The sequence below is a fragment of the Simochromis diagramma genome, unplaced genomic scaffold, assembly GCF_900408965.1.
Source record: "Simochromis diagramma unplaced genomic scaffold, fSimDia1.1 OVJJ01000545.1, whole genome shotgun sequence".
Taxonomy (NCBI): Eukaryota; Metazoa; Chordata; class Actinopteri; order Cichliformes; family Cichlidae; genus Simochromis; species Simochromis diagramma.
The window spans coordinates 7,647,738-7,663,266 of NW_024387371.1; the positions used below are offsets into that span (position 1 = coordinate 7,647,738).

General features: G+C 44.9%; 1 protein-coding gene across 2 annotated transcripts in view; it reads right to left on the reverse strand.

Moving 5' to 3' along the window:
- zfpm1 (zinc finger protein, FOG family member 1) overlaps positions 1–15,529 on the reverse strand; it is a 102,525-nt gene that overhangs the window by 14,200 nt on the left and 72,796 nt on the right. The window contains exons 1-2 of one of the 2 annotated variants that reach the window (XM_040007631.1): positions 11,402–14,781; positions 11,137–11,270 (exon numbers count right to left, since the gene is read on the reverse strand). In XM_040007631.1, coding sequence (XP_039863565.1) covers positions 11,137–11,270; positions 11,402–11,408 — 141 coding nt within the window. In that variant the 5' untranslated portion in view covers positions 11,409–14,781. Of the gene's footprint in view, positions 1–11,136; positions 11,271–11,401; positions 14,782–15,529 lie in introns of those variants that run through there. The other variant, XM_040007630.1, reaches the window with a different exon arrangement.

Genomic DNA, 15,529 nt, shown 5'->3' on the forward strand with positions numbered 1-15,529 from the left:
CTGCTGCCGCCGCGACGATAGCGAATCTAATTATTTGGTCTGATATTAACCCCCCACCCCCCCGCGCACACCATTCCCACCCCCAATACTCTGTCTCCACTACAGCTTCTGTAACATTCATGTGTGTCAGTGCAAGCACACACCGACTGAGCTCTCCAACCACTTTTTTTTTCTGCCAAAGTCATTGCACATATAACATCCATTCACACACCTCTCTCTCTCTCTCACCCCCCCCCCCCCTCCCCCGCCCGCCACCTCCAGCGCAGCCTGCGACGCCCTCTTCTTATCAGGTCCAAAAACGCCCTCCTCCTATGCTGATAAAACTTGAATGCAAATGATGCTGGGCTGATTTCATTTCTTCATTTTCTTCCTCCACTCCCTCATTCAGTATCAGAATGGCTCCTTGCTCAACCTCTCTCTCTCTCTCTCTGCAGACCCAAACACCACCGACGATGATGATGATGACGATCATCATCATCATCATGGTAACAGCAACTTTCCCAGAACTATCCCCAACACCTGACCCCATGTCACATCGCCTCGTGGTCTATGTGGATGTCAATTAAAGCAGAAGAAAAAGACTAAGAGCCGCCCTCATCTCAGCACCTCCACCAGCAGCCTGTAGATGAGCAGATTAAGATTTCTCTGCGCAGCTGTCAACTGCCACAGTTTTACTGCTACCACTGGGGAATAAGTATGTTTGTATATGCAAATAACCTCTGGTACATCAAGCACATCTATGTCTCAATGCTGGATACTGTTTCACGTCGTCTAATATAGTTTACATTGCTGTAAAACAGACGAAACGTGACCGCGGGATGGTTATTAAATGGAAAACAAGTCAATAATAATAGACACAGATCCGTGTTCTTAACAGAACCCAGATTACCCAGATTATTCCACACTAAAACAGCTTCTTTAGATAAAAACTTTAAAAAAGACGGGAAATGTCTTTGTTTTATTGAGTGTGGAAAACAAAACATAACAAAAAATGGACCTTTTGTAGTATTTATGACAGTCTGTAAATGAGGAAGAGAGAAAATTCATGATTCCAGGCCAGGAAACATGCACCAATTTTCTTGCTGTACTTAATGCAAACAGAACAAAGTTTTCTAATAGTTTCAACTCAGGAAAAGAAAACCTGAGTTTAGAGATGGAAGTGATGCTTGAGTCACACTAAGGTAAAAAAGAGACAAGAACAAAAGACTTGTAACTGCCCGGTGACTGCATGGACTTTTTCCACTTACAGCGACTCGATCGCAAGTCGTCGCGACAACCAACTGGTTGCCCAGAGTCAAGTCAAGTGGCTTTTTTGTCATTTCAACCATGTGCAGTGGTACAGTACACAGTGAAATATGAGAACGTTCCTCCAAGACCCTGGTGCTACAAATGACATATAACAGACAATCAACACAGGACTACAGAAAGTGCAAGTGTGCAAAAACTGCACAAAATGCAAAAAAACTAAACAACACAAAGACAGAGCAGAACGATACAGACACAACAGTGCAATAGAAAAGTGCAACAAGGACAGTGGGTTGTGCAAAAGACTGACCTTTGTGCAAAAAGTAACTTGATGTATATGAAGGTTTGTGTGTGTGTGTGTGTGTGTGTGTGTGTGTGTGTGTGTGTGTGTGTGTGTGTGTGTGTGTGTGTGTGTATGAGATTGTGCAGGTAAGTGCTATATAACAGGGTTATACTACCATTATAATGCACAGATCACCCAGTGGTGAGAAACCTGTCCCCAAGCAATCACAGGACGACTCAGACTAACCGCAAACACTCAGACCGACTGGAAGATTCATATAAACACACTGTTTCACTTCTACGGGGTTCTGGCTGCGCTCATAATGTCAGTAGCTAATGGGAATTTCTGTTGAATGTAGATAGCAACAGATCTGCTACCTGATAGCATTAGATTTGTATTTTCACCAATTTATACGTTCATTACTGGATTTTTGGTGCATGTAGTCACCAGCTTGACTTCATTCAACTGCAAACTGATAGCAGAGTCCATATTATTGCTGTTTTACCACCGTCTGGACACACCAAACTCACCACCTTCAAAGCAACACACCAAAGGCAACAGGACTGCAAGTTTATTCCACATGGTTCCAATAAATTTGTTATGTTTTTCCCTTGTGCAACTTTGGTTTTTGACATAGAAGGTATGTCAAACAGCTACGTTATATAGAAATTAGTAATAGCAGTTATTTTATGGAAACCAGTGCTGTGAAATACACTTCCTGTTGTATTTATTTGCCCCTTAAAGTCAATCAGAAGAACCTGGCTAAAGGAGAGGGTGGCATTAAAGGGGGAGGAGCTAAAACAGCTTGTTTAACAAACAGAATGAACTGAGCGGTTACAAAAAGCTCCACTGAAGTGTGAATCATGCAAAAGTCCTATAATAGAGCTCAAGACTAAAGGACATGGGCCTGGGAATGAGCAGAAATGATCCTGTGTAATCGTCGGCACTAGGCTTCTCACATGTGCACAATAACTCCTTTTCAGGCACTAGATATCACTGTAAAGTATGAATTTCTTTGGGTTTTGGACTGTTGAAGCGTAATGGGCATATTAGAGGCCTTTGAGCAGATCACAACATACTCGAAAAAAGCTGCAAAATCCTCTCCTACATTAAATGCTTCAAACAGTTTGTGGGAATTTAATAAGCTGCTCTGCTCCTTTCCTGACCTTTTCAACCATGGCCGTTCATTCACTCCCCTCACAGAATCATTCATTCAATCATCCCAATTCACTCTCTTCCTCCCTTCTCCACTTTCACTGTCTCTCCTGCACCGCCTCCTTCCTTTTATGCACCTCTTTCTTTCTTAATCTCCGATTCTCTTTCCTCTCCTCTCCCTCTCATTCCTACACTTCCGTCCGTCCGTCCATCTGCCTGCCCCTCCTTCCACCGTCCTATCTCTCCCTCTTTTCTCAGTCCGTCTCTCGTTCTATCTCTCGGCCACAGGAAATAGTTTCTTTTGCAATCCAGAGAGTTGGAGGGGTGTACTCACTGTCCCAAACAAAGAGGTCACTGTGTGAATCCTCCAAAAATACAAAGAAGAAAAGGAAGGCAGATAAAATCAGAAACCTACTCTCATCCGCCTCTCGCATACAAACACACATGCACACACTTTACCTCCGCTGTACTCAAGCAAAGCATTTCCCTAACATTCAACAGAGACACAAGATACTTTTTTCTTTTTAATGCTGTGTATTCTGCACACACAGGATAAATGCTGTCAGTACAGTATACAGCCAAGGCTAGGTGGCAGCTAGTGAAAGCTTATTCCCTTTAGCAGGGGTGCTCCTACACAGCCGCATGTATCGCCGCACACCTCAGAGAAGAAAAGGAATGAGGAAAAAATAGAGGGAGTCTGGTTTGATGAGCTGCATGCAAATGACATGTAAAAATATAAAACTGCGATACTTAAAACGGGGGCTGAGATAAGAGATTTGAAAATGAGGCACTCTTGGAAAGCGGGCTCCTGAACTGCAGGAGATGAGGCTCAGAGATAGACAGGATAGAGGTTTTCCCTCTCCTCTTCTCTCCTCTCCTACGCCACCACCACCTCCTCCTCCTCCTTTTTCCATCCTCCTCCACCCTGCAAAAGCCGGTGCAGATGACAGCGAGATGCAGATACCAGCCAGTCACTGCCACTGAGTGATGAACACATCCTCCCTCCTTCTTGTTTAACCCTCGTCTTCCACGGTTTTCTCACCTCTCTTCCACTTCTCTCATATTTCTCTTTGTTCCTAATGTTTTGTTTCCCTCCTTTCTGTTCGGCCATCCTTTGTTCCTTCTCTCTGGGCCAACTCTATCAGTATTGGTCCATTTTATCTTTTTTGAGGGAGTTTTTTCCTCTCTCCTGGGGTGATAGACTCTTCTGTCAGAGCCAGACTGACAATCAGACAGCTACTGTCACGATGTGGGGAAATCATATGACAGGTGAGGGTAAATGTAGCCAATACTGAGCACGCTGATTCAGTCAGATGGATGCTGGTTCCCCTTAATGCCATGATGGTCAACATTTTCAGCCATAACGTCTATCACTCAAGGGTTTTACCCCCCCTTAAAAGCTCCAGTTGTTGACATATTTAAAGCTACAGTATAATGTCAGCTCAGTCAGGACCACTGTAGTCAGAAGAGCAGGAATTTATATCTAGAGTTGTGAAACCTCCTCATCCTTTCACACATTATTCACAACAGATGACAATAATTAAGATGCAGCATTAAACGGAGGAGGTGGGAGGTGGGTTGCAGAGTGGCTTGCAGCAACTTAAATAAAAATATGATAGTATATGATATATGAGAATTGGCAATTGGATGTGTAGAAGAATATCAACTGATCTGCAGGAATTACAGCTGAGCTTAACTTTGTCGCCTGGCTGAACTGATGCTATGCTCGACTTAGAGCATGCTTAGCCGTTTGTGCTGCGATGCATTTTCGAGTGGAAGGATTATTTCTAGAGGGACTCAGTCAGACGTGACAGAATCAATTAGGGAATAGGGAATATCTAGGCAACCACACTGATCTCAAGCGGGGATTAGCACTAACTTTGAGAAGGCAACGATATGTGTGTTGTTAAGTTTGTTGTGTTTTCCGTTTGACGTGCAGTTACTACTTGCAGTCCTTACCAAAATGAAATTAGCTGAATACAAAGCTAAGCAAGAGCCAGTTTAACTTGTGATAGAAGGTATGACAGCCTGAAAGTAGCAGCTACCGCTAGCTAAAGGTTTTTTGGGTCGATAAGGTCCGCCAGTGATATTCGATATTTGAAATGGTTGTTTGTGGGAAAGCTAACATAACGTGGACAAAGCCAGCAGCAAAGGGTCACCATGCCAGCAGCTTTTCTTTGTATGATTGCAATAGCTTTTGATTACACTGGCCAAGATACCAGTCAGAGGTCCCATGGCAACCTATGGTCACTAGTGACTGCTTAGTGAGTTGTTACTGTAGGTTGTTGGCTGTTACTGGGTAAAAGTGCTTGCAAAGATAGTGCTCCAAAAAAACCTTCTTGTAATTGCTTTGGTTGCTAACACTTCTGCGACTTATCTGTTAGCGACCAAAGCAATCGTAAAGAGGTTTTGGATTTAGCACCGTATTCTGCCAACAACGTGCAGCAAATGGTCGGGGAAAACACATCCAGCCATTTAAGCTTGTGTGACCAGCTGCTGCTGTTGTTGGTTCATTAAACCGCAAAGACAGTGCAGTGCAATACTTTAAAATCCAACAAAACAACACCAAGGTGATGCGATTCGGCCATGACCACTACTGGCGATCTTTGGGATCTGCCATTGTGGAATCCGCCCACACCTCCTTCACCGGTGTCCTTGAACTGGAGTTGGAGGATGAAGGAGAAATAAATGAAATGGTAACCATGCACTTTTAGCAATGTAAACAAGGGTTTTGCCAAATAATATTCAAACACACACTTCCCATCCATGATATTGCTCAGCTAGCTACTACAAGCCACGAGCCAACAAAGATAAGCATGGCTTCATATCACATTTGACTTCATTTTTGTGTATGCCTCGGGGTGCGGGATGAGTTATCGCAAATATTTAAACATTTTACTGCAAGATAGCACAGGGATTCGATATATGAATACTTTAAAATGCAGGTAAAGGGAGACGTTTAAAAAACATTTTTTCCTGTGTCTTTAATGCTAAATATTATTGTTGTTGCACTCTGCCTCTGTTTTAGGAACGCCACTTATGTCTCACGTTCTTCTGGGGGGCATCACAGAAGGTGTCTCAACACTCACCGTAATCATCGATTTGTCATCTTCTGAAGGAGCACCATTTTAATTAACATTCTAATTTGATGGGCGGAGGAGAGAAAGAAACACAGAGGCTGAGAAACACTGTTGATGAGTCCAGATAAACTGCAAAAGATCAGAATCAGGATGTAAACAAACCGATTCAGAGTCAACACACATACACAAAAAAAAGAAAAAGGAAAAACGAGGAGAAAACTGCTTGAGAGAGAGTAAGGAGGAGACGGTGATCACCTTCACTCGTCCTTCTCGGCGAGTGAGGGAAAGAGGAAGTGGAGAGGAGAGTAGATGAGGTAGAGGGGAAGAGAGATAGAGAGTGAGAAGAGACTACCCAAAAAGTGTTTGAAAAGCCGTGGGTGGCGCGCCTTATCGCCCCAGTTCTCCTGGAGAGATTATTGGGGGATTAGTGCGAACGCTTGTTTCTAAAACATGATGAAAAGACGTTCGGCGCGTGATAACGCTTTGAACTCCCCTACTCTACTCCTTCTAGGATCGTGCCTTGGGGCTGCCTTTCCACGAAAGACAAGATTGGGGTGGGGTGAGCTGTTGGGTGCTGTTGAAGGGGGGGGAACAATAGGAACGATGTAAGCGGAGTTTCTCCTGTGGTGCAGACTTCTTCTAGGACATCTGTCCTTTTGGAAGATGCAACAGATGCAGCAAACTCTGCTCTCTCTTTAGCATCATCACTTCATCCTTCATTTGAGCTAAAATTTCACAAGTCCTACAACTTCTATCCAATCGCACGCAACCGCACTATCAGTTAATTAAAGCAGGATCCAATCAGAAGAAGCGGAGATATAATATCAGATCTGTTATGTGCGATCCAATCAGAAAAGCAGCAGTGGCGTGCTCGCTCCTGGGTTGCCATGGGAGGCTCGCCGAGGAGGACCTGGTTGTTCACTCAACCAAAAACTGTGAGGAATCAGCAGCCAGCTGATCAGTTGATCAGTAAACATTATTATACCCTGTTCTAAAGTCCAACAGCCATATCAGCCAGAATATATTTAAATAGATAAATGGTTTTACGCCTCTTTCTCAAGAGATGCAAATGGCAGAATTTCCATATGACACAGGCCAGTTAACACGCTGCTAATCTAATGAAGGAGATCTGTTGGAGGGAGAACGAGAACTGGATCTCATCTGCCTCTCTCCCTCGCTCTCTCTGCCCCACCCTGATTTCTCAGAACTCACACCCATGCATAAAACAACACACAGCTAAGGAACCATCAAAGGCGCAGTTCGACAAGGAAAAATATCTCTGATGTTTCTGTACGTGTTTCTGCACATCCAAACACAGTGTTGTTGAGTCACTGGGTAGACCTGGTATTGAAATCTTGGCTTATGGGCCCAAGTTAGTTGAGGGAGGTTAATTGAGAAAGAGTGAAGAAGGCCAATACTGCAAGGAGTGGGGCTGAGAATGGGCCGTGCCAATCTTACCAAGAAATGAAGTGAAAGCATGTCCAAATGCCAGTACAGTGCAGTGGGGAGGGTTATGTCAGGAAACGCCTCGATATCTGAGCCAAACGAAAGGCAGATCAGCCAAAAGAAGACGAAAGAGTACCTTTCTCAGGTCTGATTCAATAAGGTGTTGCACCAGAGCAAACTGGGTTTGAAAATGTCAGTATTTACAAAGAGAGCGTGGTGAGCAGACTCAGTTGCAATATGAGTTTCTTTCTCACACACAAAATATGAGGAAAAGTATATTTAGTCTTACAAACTGACTTACTAATGTTTGCGACACACAATTTCCATGAACTGCGCTGAAAAAAAGAAAGCATGTCCTATTTTTTAGTTATTTATTTTTGTATTTGATACTGAAACAAACTGACTGCCCCTGAGTTTAGGAAACAGCACGACATTTGTAAATTGCCCTGAAGAGGGGAACTCACACACGTCATTTTGACCCGTTTATTTAATCCGGAAGAATGAAAAGTGAAAGTTTTACTTTTGTTTGGTATTTTATCATAAAAATATTATTTTATTCTTATACAGAAACCACCAGGACGCATTAGAGAATGGAGGAATTGTGGAAAACTTTGGTCCCTTTCTATTATCTGGGAATAGATTACACCGAAAGTCAAAGGCCTACTGTAAGAATAAGACAACACAATATTAAACAGTTTTCACATTTTCTGTTAAGGGGGGGGGGGGGGGGGGCAGTTAGTTAGAAGTTCAAACAATATCCAATAAACCTGTGACACATCCAATGTGATCTCCGTTATTGATGAAGCGTCCTTGTTTGTTTTGTAACAAAAATACTTCATCTATAGCAACAGCGATGATAACGTGACGATTAGCTGAAGCTAATGAGGAAATACTTCAAAAGCTGACATTTGAGATGATTTGGAGGTGGATTAGTGCACATGACACAGGGAACTAGTTTATCTTGGAAGGAAGCTTTAACATCAAACACTGAAGTTATGTGAGTGGTATACAGTGCAACCCACATAACCTTTATGAGGGAACGCACCATTTAAAGAACAATATTTGTCTTTCAAAACTGACATTTTGCTCTCAAAATACTCAAAATATCTCAAAACACTGATATATATCCTGCTAGAGATTCCAAATTTTTTTAAATAGATTTGACAGAGACATCCTAACAACTAAGAGGCTGTAGGCTAACCCAGATTCATTATTAGTTAGTATGCACTTTCAGACCCAAACTCACATCTAAAACCCTGATGTTGGCCAGCAGATCGGGGTGAAAAGATACATTTAAATGATAAAAGCCATGAAAACTGTGCATTTTTTTAATTCATAAATTCAAATAAAAGCTATGTGAAATGAGTTTATCATTAGCATTGAAAGTGTTTTAGGCTCACACTTTGGCAGAGCAGAAGAAGATGAGCAGATTTCTCCTTTCCAACAGACTAAGGAGGATAGCCCTGACCCCTGCTGACCCAGGAGGGAGGGAGGCGGGGAAGGATTGAGGGTTGGATAGAGGGCGGGGGTGGAGGGGGGAATGGAGTGACAGGGGGAGAAACACAGGAGGAATGTAAGATTACGGCCACTATCTCCAGCAGATACCGAAGGTCCGTCTCCTCACTCCTTTAGTCCGCAGATAGGAAGGGGGGAGAGGGGAGGAGTGGGGACAGAAAATGAGGAAGAAGAGGGAGAAAATGAGTTTTTAAGAGTCAGGACGAGATGCTTTCCATATGAATGCCAAGACCTCAGAAGAACAGAAAAAGACTATACAGTTTAGAGGAGGAATAGGACAGTATGGGCAGCGGAAGGGGAGGGGAGGAACAAAAGGTGATGGGTGAGCGTGTATGTGTGTGTGTGTGAGAGTGTTAGAGCGCGCGCGCACACACACACACACACAAACATCTATCTGTACACTCAGAACCACACTGATAATAAACGAAATCTTAGAAATGAGAGCCTATCAAGCGGGAATCAATCACTGGGGTTTGTTGTCCAGGAGGATGGCGCCATGTGGAGATAAAAGACAGGCGGACGTCTGGGGAGAGCAGGGAGGAGAAGAGGGGAGAGGATGGAAGAGGATAGGACTCTGATGGAGAAAGGCCAGGATGTGTGGTATAAACTCCATCTAAATTTGAACGGGAGTCTTTTTGTGGACTGATGAGAAACTGGTTTGGATGCAGATGCGCCCAAAATGGGCTAATCTGACGCCTTTAAAAGCTGAGAAAAAACTGAAGATCAAGCCACAAAAATCAATCAATCAGTACAAGAATTTTGGGCAGGGAATGGCTGTGTGCGAACAACCCCGTGTGTGTGTGAGGCTTAGTGTTCGTATGAGAGTGCGTTCCATGCCAGGAAGCCTCTCCCAGCATCAGTATCATATGATTAAGATGGACTTGCGCATGATGCACAAACCCATCCTCTGATAGGGCTCCATCCGGTCCCACACACTGTTCCCAAGGAACACACACACACATAAATACATTGCACGCATGGCTGTTTTCATTTCCAACCACTGTCTCACACATGATAAGATTTGTACTCATTGTCTGCAACCATCTGACCTCTGACCTGACCAGTGGAAATCCCTTCAGTCAGGTTTCTCTTTAGTGTTTCACTTCACCCTGGTTTGCCCTCAGCTCTGTGTTACAGTGCAGAGGTGGTATAGATCAGCATGCTGAAACTCTAACTTTAAACTTTAAATCCAATAATCACTTAGGCTTAGATGGTTTCAGAGTTCTATAACAACATATTGCAACCAAAAGGCAAATTATTTCTATTAATTTAAAAGAAAATTAGATTTGAGCTTTGGCTGAGAAATAATGTTTATTTATTTGGACAACTCAACTTTTAAAAAGAAAGATTTATTACAGCAGCTGAATACAGTTTGATGCCCAAGCTGGTGGTGGTTGCAGTTTAAATAAGCCGCCAAAGTGGGAAGCTGTGAACACGACATGAGGAAAGGGAAGCCTGACTGATGTAGCTTGCAGGCTTGGCTCCATTATTAACATTGGTACACTGCAGAAAACAGACAACTGGAATAACGAGCCTATAAAACATCAACTCTGCTGCATGACATCAGCAAAAGTGGCACTGAAAGAGAATAAGGCTAGGCTGCTTGCTGCCACCACAGATGTCCCGGGACCAGCAACACAATCACAAACTAGTTGACTAAGACCGCTTTCACTGAGGTTAACTATATGAGGACAGCCCACATTAATCGTAGTGTTACTGTAGCCACAATAAAGAGCCTTCAGGAACCCTGAGAAGCTCAGGACTGGACGAGGACTTTTTTCATTTATCTCACTGGACAAAAATCCTTTACATTAACCTAGTAGCTGACAGCGTATGAGGTCTTCACACTACTGGATAAAATACTCCAATACTGGACCTGCTCCTGCTTAACCTGCCTGCATGTGTACAGTGATCTCCTACTTCAGTGTCCAACGATGCTAAAAACAAAGCTCCATGTAATAAACTAGATGGTAGGCTGTGGTAGCAACCATCTGAGAAATTCAACCTGCTTAATGTGAGTTCTCACATCAACTTGAAAGTTGCTTTAGAGTCACAGAAAATACAATATTCATTATTTTAGCAGGAAAACATAGTCTGGTAGATTTATTGTATCCAAATCCAAACATAACAAAGTCATAAAGAATATCACGTCTAGCGTTTAAACTTTTAAATGATCAATCCTCTGTTGGTCTCTGAGCCGTCCATGCTACACAAAGTTTACTCGTGCTTTCATGTTGCAGAGACGGCGGTTAAGCCAACACTTTGCTAAGCCAGTGCAAACGCAGTAAAATACACAGGAATCGTTACCATAGACATAATTCTATATTTAAATCTTAAACAGCTCCATGCTGGAAATTCAGCACAGTGCCAGAGAACTTTAAGCCGTGGTAACCACACTGGACGAGCTCTTACCTCGGTCTCCTGCTCATCGGTGCTGCTCTGTGATTGGACGATTCCTGGGTAGGGGCCCCATACTGTGTCTGGAGAGAGGTCTCTTACTGTCACCACACTGCTGTCGCCACCTTCATCACTTAGCTCCAGGTCATCTGGGAAGCAGGTGGGAAACAGAGGAGGAAATAACATTAAATAAGCCCAGAGTGGTTTAAATATTCATGTGCCGAAGAGATCATGAAGAGGTCTCTTCATCGGGAGCATGATGTAAAAACCTTGAATTCACCATTCATCAGAAAAGCTTTGAGGGTCAGTGCCACAGTGCAGGCCGTATGGGTGGCTCAAAAGACAAAAAACTCAATCAGCATGTGGCTTGAACTTGACCTGAACCCTCAGAGGAGCTCAGCCCAAACAGAAAATACTGTCAGCAGCTCAACAGCAGGGGGAGTTTGATACAAGCACAGCGCTTTCTGTCCTGGCCGGTTCAAACAGGGGAAACTTCTTGTGCACTTCCTCAAAGTGAAAAGATAAGTGCAGAAGGATGGCAGTGACAGCTGTGGTCTGAGCCCGCTGCAGCCCAGATAGAGGCAGATAGCCGGCAGGCACGGAGGACTGAACCATCTATTTAAAAACTTAGAGACAGCTCGGACTGTGAGAGTCTCTCGTTTAGAGGAGTCTCTGAACATCTGAGGATAAATGAACGAGACTGCAAGTGAGTGCTGTAACGGGAACTCTGACTAGATGGGATTAACAGCAGCAGTTACACAAGCAGCCCTGCGGTCTGCTTATTGAGGAGTTCTCTTGTTATAACCGTCCACCTACTTCTCTGATCAAAATACATACAAAATCTGCCTGCCCTCCTCTCCAGCTCCCCCTCAGCTCAACCAAGAGCTGTTTCGGGGGGGGGGGGGGGGGGGGGGGGGGGGGGGGTCGGTCTAAAGTGGCGGGCCTGATAAGAGTGTTTGTCTAACACTCTCCATGTCAAAACACTCATCTATCTTCTCTGTATCTATCCCCACCAGAGAACAACGGACAGACGCTGATAAAATGGCTTTCCCACAGCCGGTTGGGGGTGGGTGAGTGGGTGAAGGAGGTGATGTTGGTGGGTTTGGGGTTATGGAGGGGGAGGAAAAAAAGCAGGAAGAAGTGCGGTTTGGAGAAAGAAAAAAAAGTAGACGTTAATTCAATAAAATGAGTCCTTACAAGCCAAGGAGCGGTTGGAGATATTGTTTTTGCTGTCAAAGAGAGTTTTGTGGCAAAGGCGCACAGGAAGTGGTGTTTTTCTCTTAACTCAGAGCTCAGAGTTGCAATTAGACTCAGCCAGTATGACGAATAACACACAGGTGCTATACTGAGAACATTCAATAGTAACTGATGGTATCAGTTTTATCAACCTCAGGTTGTGCACTCAGAAAACACACCACAACCAGCCGTGCTTTCTCGTTCTTCTGCCCCTGTGAACAGAAGAGTGTGATACTGATGCCTGATGCCAGACGCAACAGGAGCTGGCCCGACCTGCTGTGCTCGGGTCAGGTTGGGCTGAATTTTTTATTGTGTGACTCGGGTTCTTTTTTTAATCTCTTAAAATCCACCAGGTTACCAGTGACCTGCTTAGGTTCAGATTCAGGGTCACACCTACCCCTTTATATAGAATTTGTTCATATTTTGGCATCCAGACAACATTCTGAAGAAAAAAACGCATATTCAACATGTGACTAAACTGCAGCTTAACTCTAGTTCTAACTGATTCACTGCGAGTTAAATAGTGCTTAAAATTTGGGCTACATGCACCAAACCCTGGTTCGGGGCATTGTTGGAGGCAGAGTGGGTGAAAGTCAGGAGGGGACTTTCACAAATATCCCGTAGTGCTGCTGCAGATCAAATTTAAGGACAAAATGGTTAAACAACTAAAGGCTGCAGTTAGCCAACGCCTAACAATCTGTCCCTTAATTCTGGGGACAGATTGGCCGAGGTTTAATAACCTTTAGAGCAGTGCGTAGGGATGTGCTCACGACCTTTAGCGGCGTGTGGTGCCTGCGCTGCACGCGATGACGCAGGGTTGTTTGATGCTGTCTCTGGGGACAAGGAGACGGCAGGGACTTCTTGTAAGCCCCTTCTGGCTCCAGTGGTTCACTCCACAGGAGACCCCACTAGAGCGGGATGACACCCTAGGAAGAGGGACACACCCAGTTGTTGATGCCTGAAAGCCGCCAGGAAATTATTTTCCAGGCGGCTCATTACAACCCCATGGTAGGGCTTGTGGGACACGAAAACCTCTGGATCGATTCATGGCCCGATTTTATGGAGTGTCAGCTGGTTAACCAGTCGCTGATTCCAAAAAAGCTTTTGCGCCCGTTACCATTAATGAAGGTCACGTTTGAGCGCATTGGCATGGACCTCATTGGGCCACTTGGATTGAGTACACTTGGATTGTATTAGTTCTGGTGGATAATGCAACACAATATCCCGAAGCAATGCCGCTGCATATCATTTCTGCAAAGAGTGTGGCATAGGCAGTATTTCTGGTCAAAAAGAAATACTGACTGACCAGGCCACATAGTTTATGTCTCACACACTAAAAAGAGCTGTACAAATTACTGGGCATTAACTCTGTTTGGACCATCGTCTACCATCCTCAGACTGACGGGCTGGTGGAAGTTCAGAAGTTCATTCATGAGGATGAACTCAACTGGGATCGCTGGTTAGACCCTCTGTTGTTTGCAGTGTGGGAGGTGCCCCAGGCCACTTTCCAGCACCTCAGTTGTTGCGTCCACAACCTGCAAATGCTGCTGCCTACTTGGATGATATTATCATCGACACTAACACTTGGGCGGAGCATATGCAGCAGGTGGCCGTGGTCCTGGAGTCCCTGAGGTAAGCTGGGCTCACGACCAACCCAAAGAAGTGTGCAGTTGGACAGAGGAAGGTACAATATTTGGGGTACCACTTGGGAGGTAGGCAGGTGCACCCATAGGTTGGGAAAACAACAGCCATCATTTCTTTCCCACACCCCAATACAAAAAGGGAAGTGGTGGGTGTGGCTGATTACTACCGCTGGTTTGTGCCTGGTTTTGCAGAGCTGACCAGCGCCTTGAGTGATCTCAGCTGAAAGGGTGCCCCAGATCGGGTCCAGTGGACAGAACAGTGCCAGGTGACGTGAAGTAGGATCTCTGTGGGGAGCTGCTGCACCACACCTAACTTTTCCCTCCGTTTTATCCTGCAGACGGATGCCTCGAACAAAGGGCTTGGGGCGGTTTTGTCCCAGCAGTTAAGGGGGCTGACTGCCCTGTTGTGTAAATCAGCCGGAAGCTGTCAGAGAGACCAGATACAGCACGGTGGAGAAGGAGTGTCTGGCCATCAATTCGGCGGTTGACTCTCTTCGCTATTACCTCTTGGGCTTGGCCGCATGGCTCTCCAGCCTCAGGTGGGTGGTGGAGGTATGTGGCAGAGGTGTGGTCTGCAGGTCCACTGCAGAGGAGGGGTGGTGCAGCGGGCTTGAGGGGGAGGCTGGCATTGCAGCTGGGAGCAATTCAGTAATTACACTCTTCTATTTCAGTGATGCTGAGACCTGGAGGAAGGGAGGACAGGTGGAGACAGCTGGAAAGCTGTCAGGACGATGGACTTAGTGACTGAGAAAAGCACATTTAAATAAAAACACTGTCACAACAGAGCATGTCGACGTTTTGTCACGTCCCGCGGCGTTCCTGAGGAACGCGAAAGGAGACCTTCGGCGTTCTTATGGTACGCGGCGGGTTATGGCTGGAATCCAGTGCAATGACGCTCCCGCGGTAATAGACGTTCCAGCCCTGTATTCCAGCCCTAAACCTAACCTTATCCCTAGCCCTGACCATAACCTTATTCCTGACCTTAACCAGGACTTTAATGATGTTAAATAGCGTGTTTCTAAGCGATTTGAAGAAAAAGAGCGAACATGTGTAGGTTCAGTCCAGACGGTTCTCATATTTCCTCTTTTTCCGAGGTCGTCATTTAGGAACGTGGTGGGTAGCCGAAAACGTAATATGGTGACGATTTGTCACCTAGCGTAAAATGTTACGCTTTGGGAGTGAGAACGGGTTGGTCACAAGCACGCTGGGTGTCTCGAGTCTTTACTGGGGTCACACACATAGAGTCTGAAGCTACAAAGTATAGCTGGTCTGGACTTGAGACACAAGACAGGTGTCAGATTCTCTTTGGACATGAGATTTCCCGTTTTGAAATCTGATGCTGAGCCAAAAATGAGTCCTCAGTCTGTCCTCCTGGCAGCAGAGTCTGAAGTCCAGTAATCTCCTATCACCCAGTGGGGCCTCAGTTTGGTCACTTTGACCTCTTCCTTATCTCACCATTCCATCAATGTCCAGCCACTCTTTGAGCCATTGGCCAATCCCAACCACATGGAACGCTTATCAGGCTGACC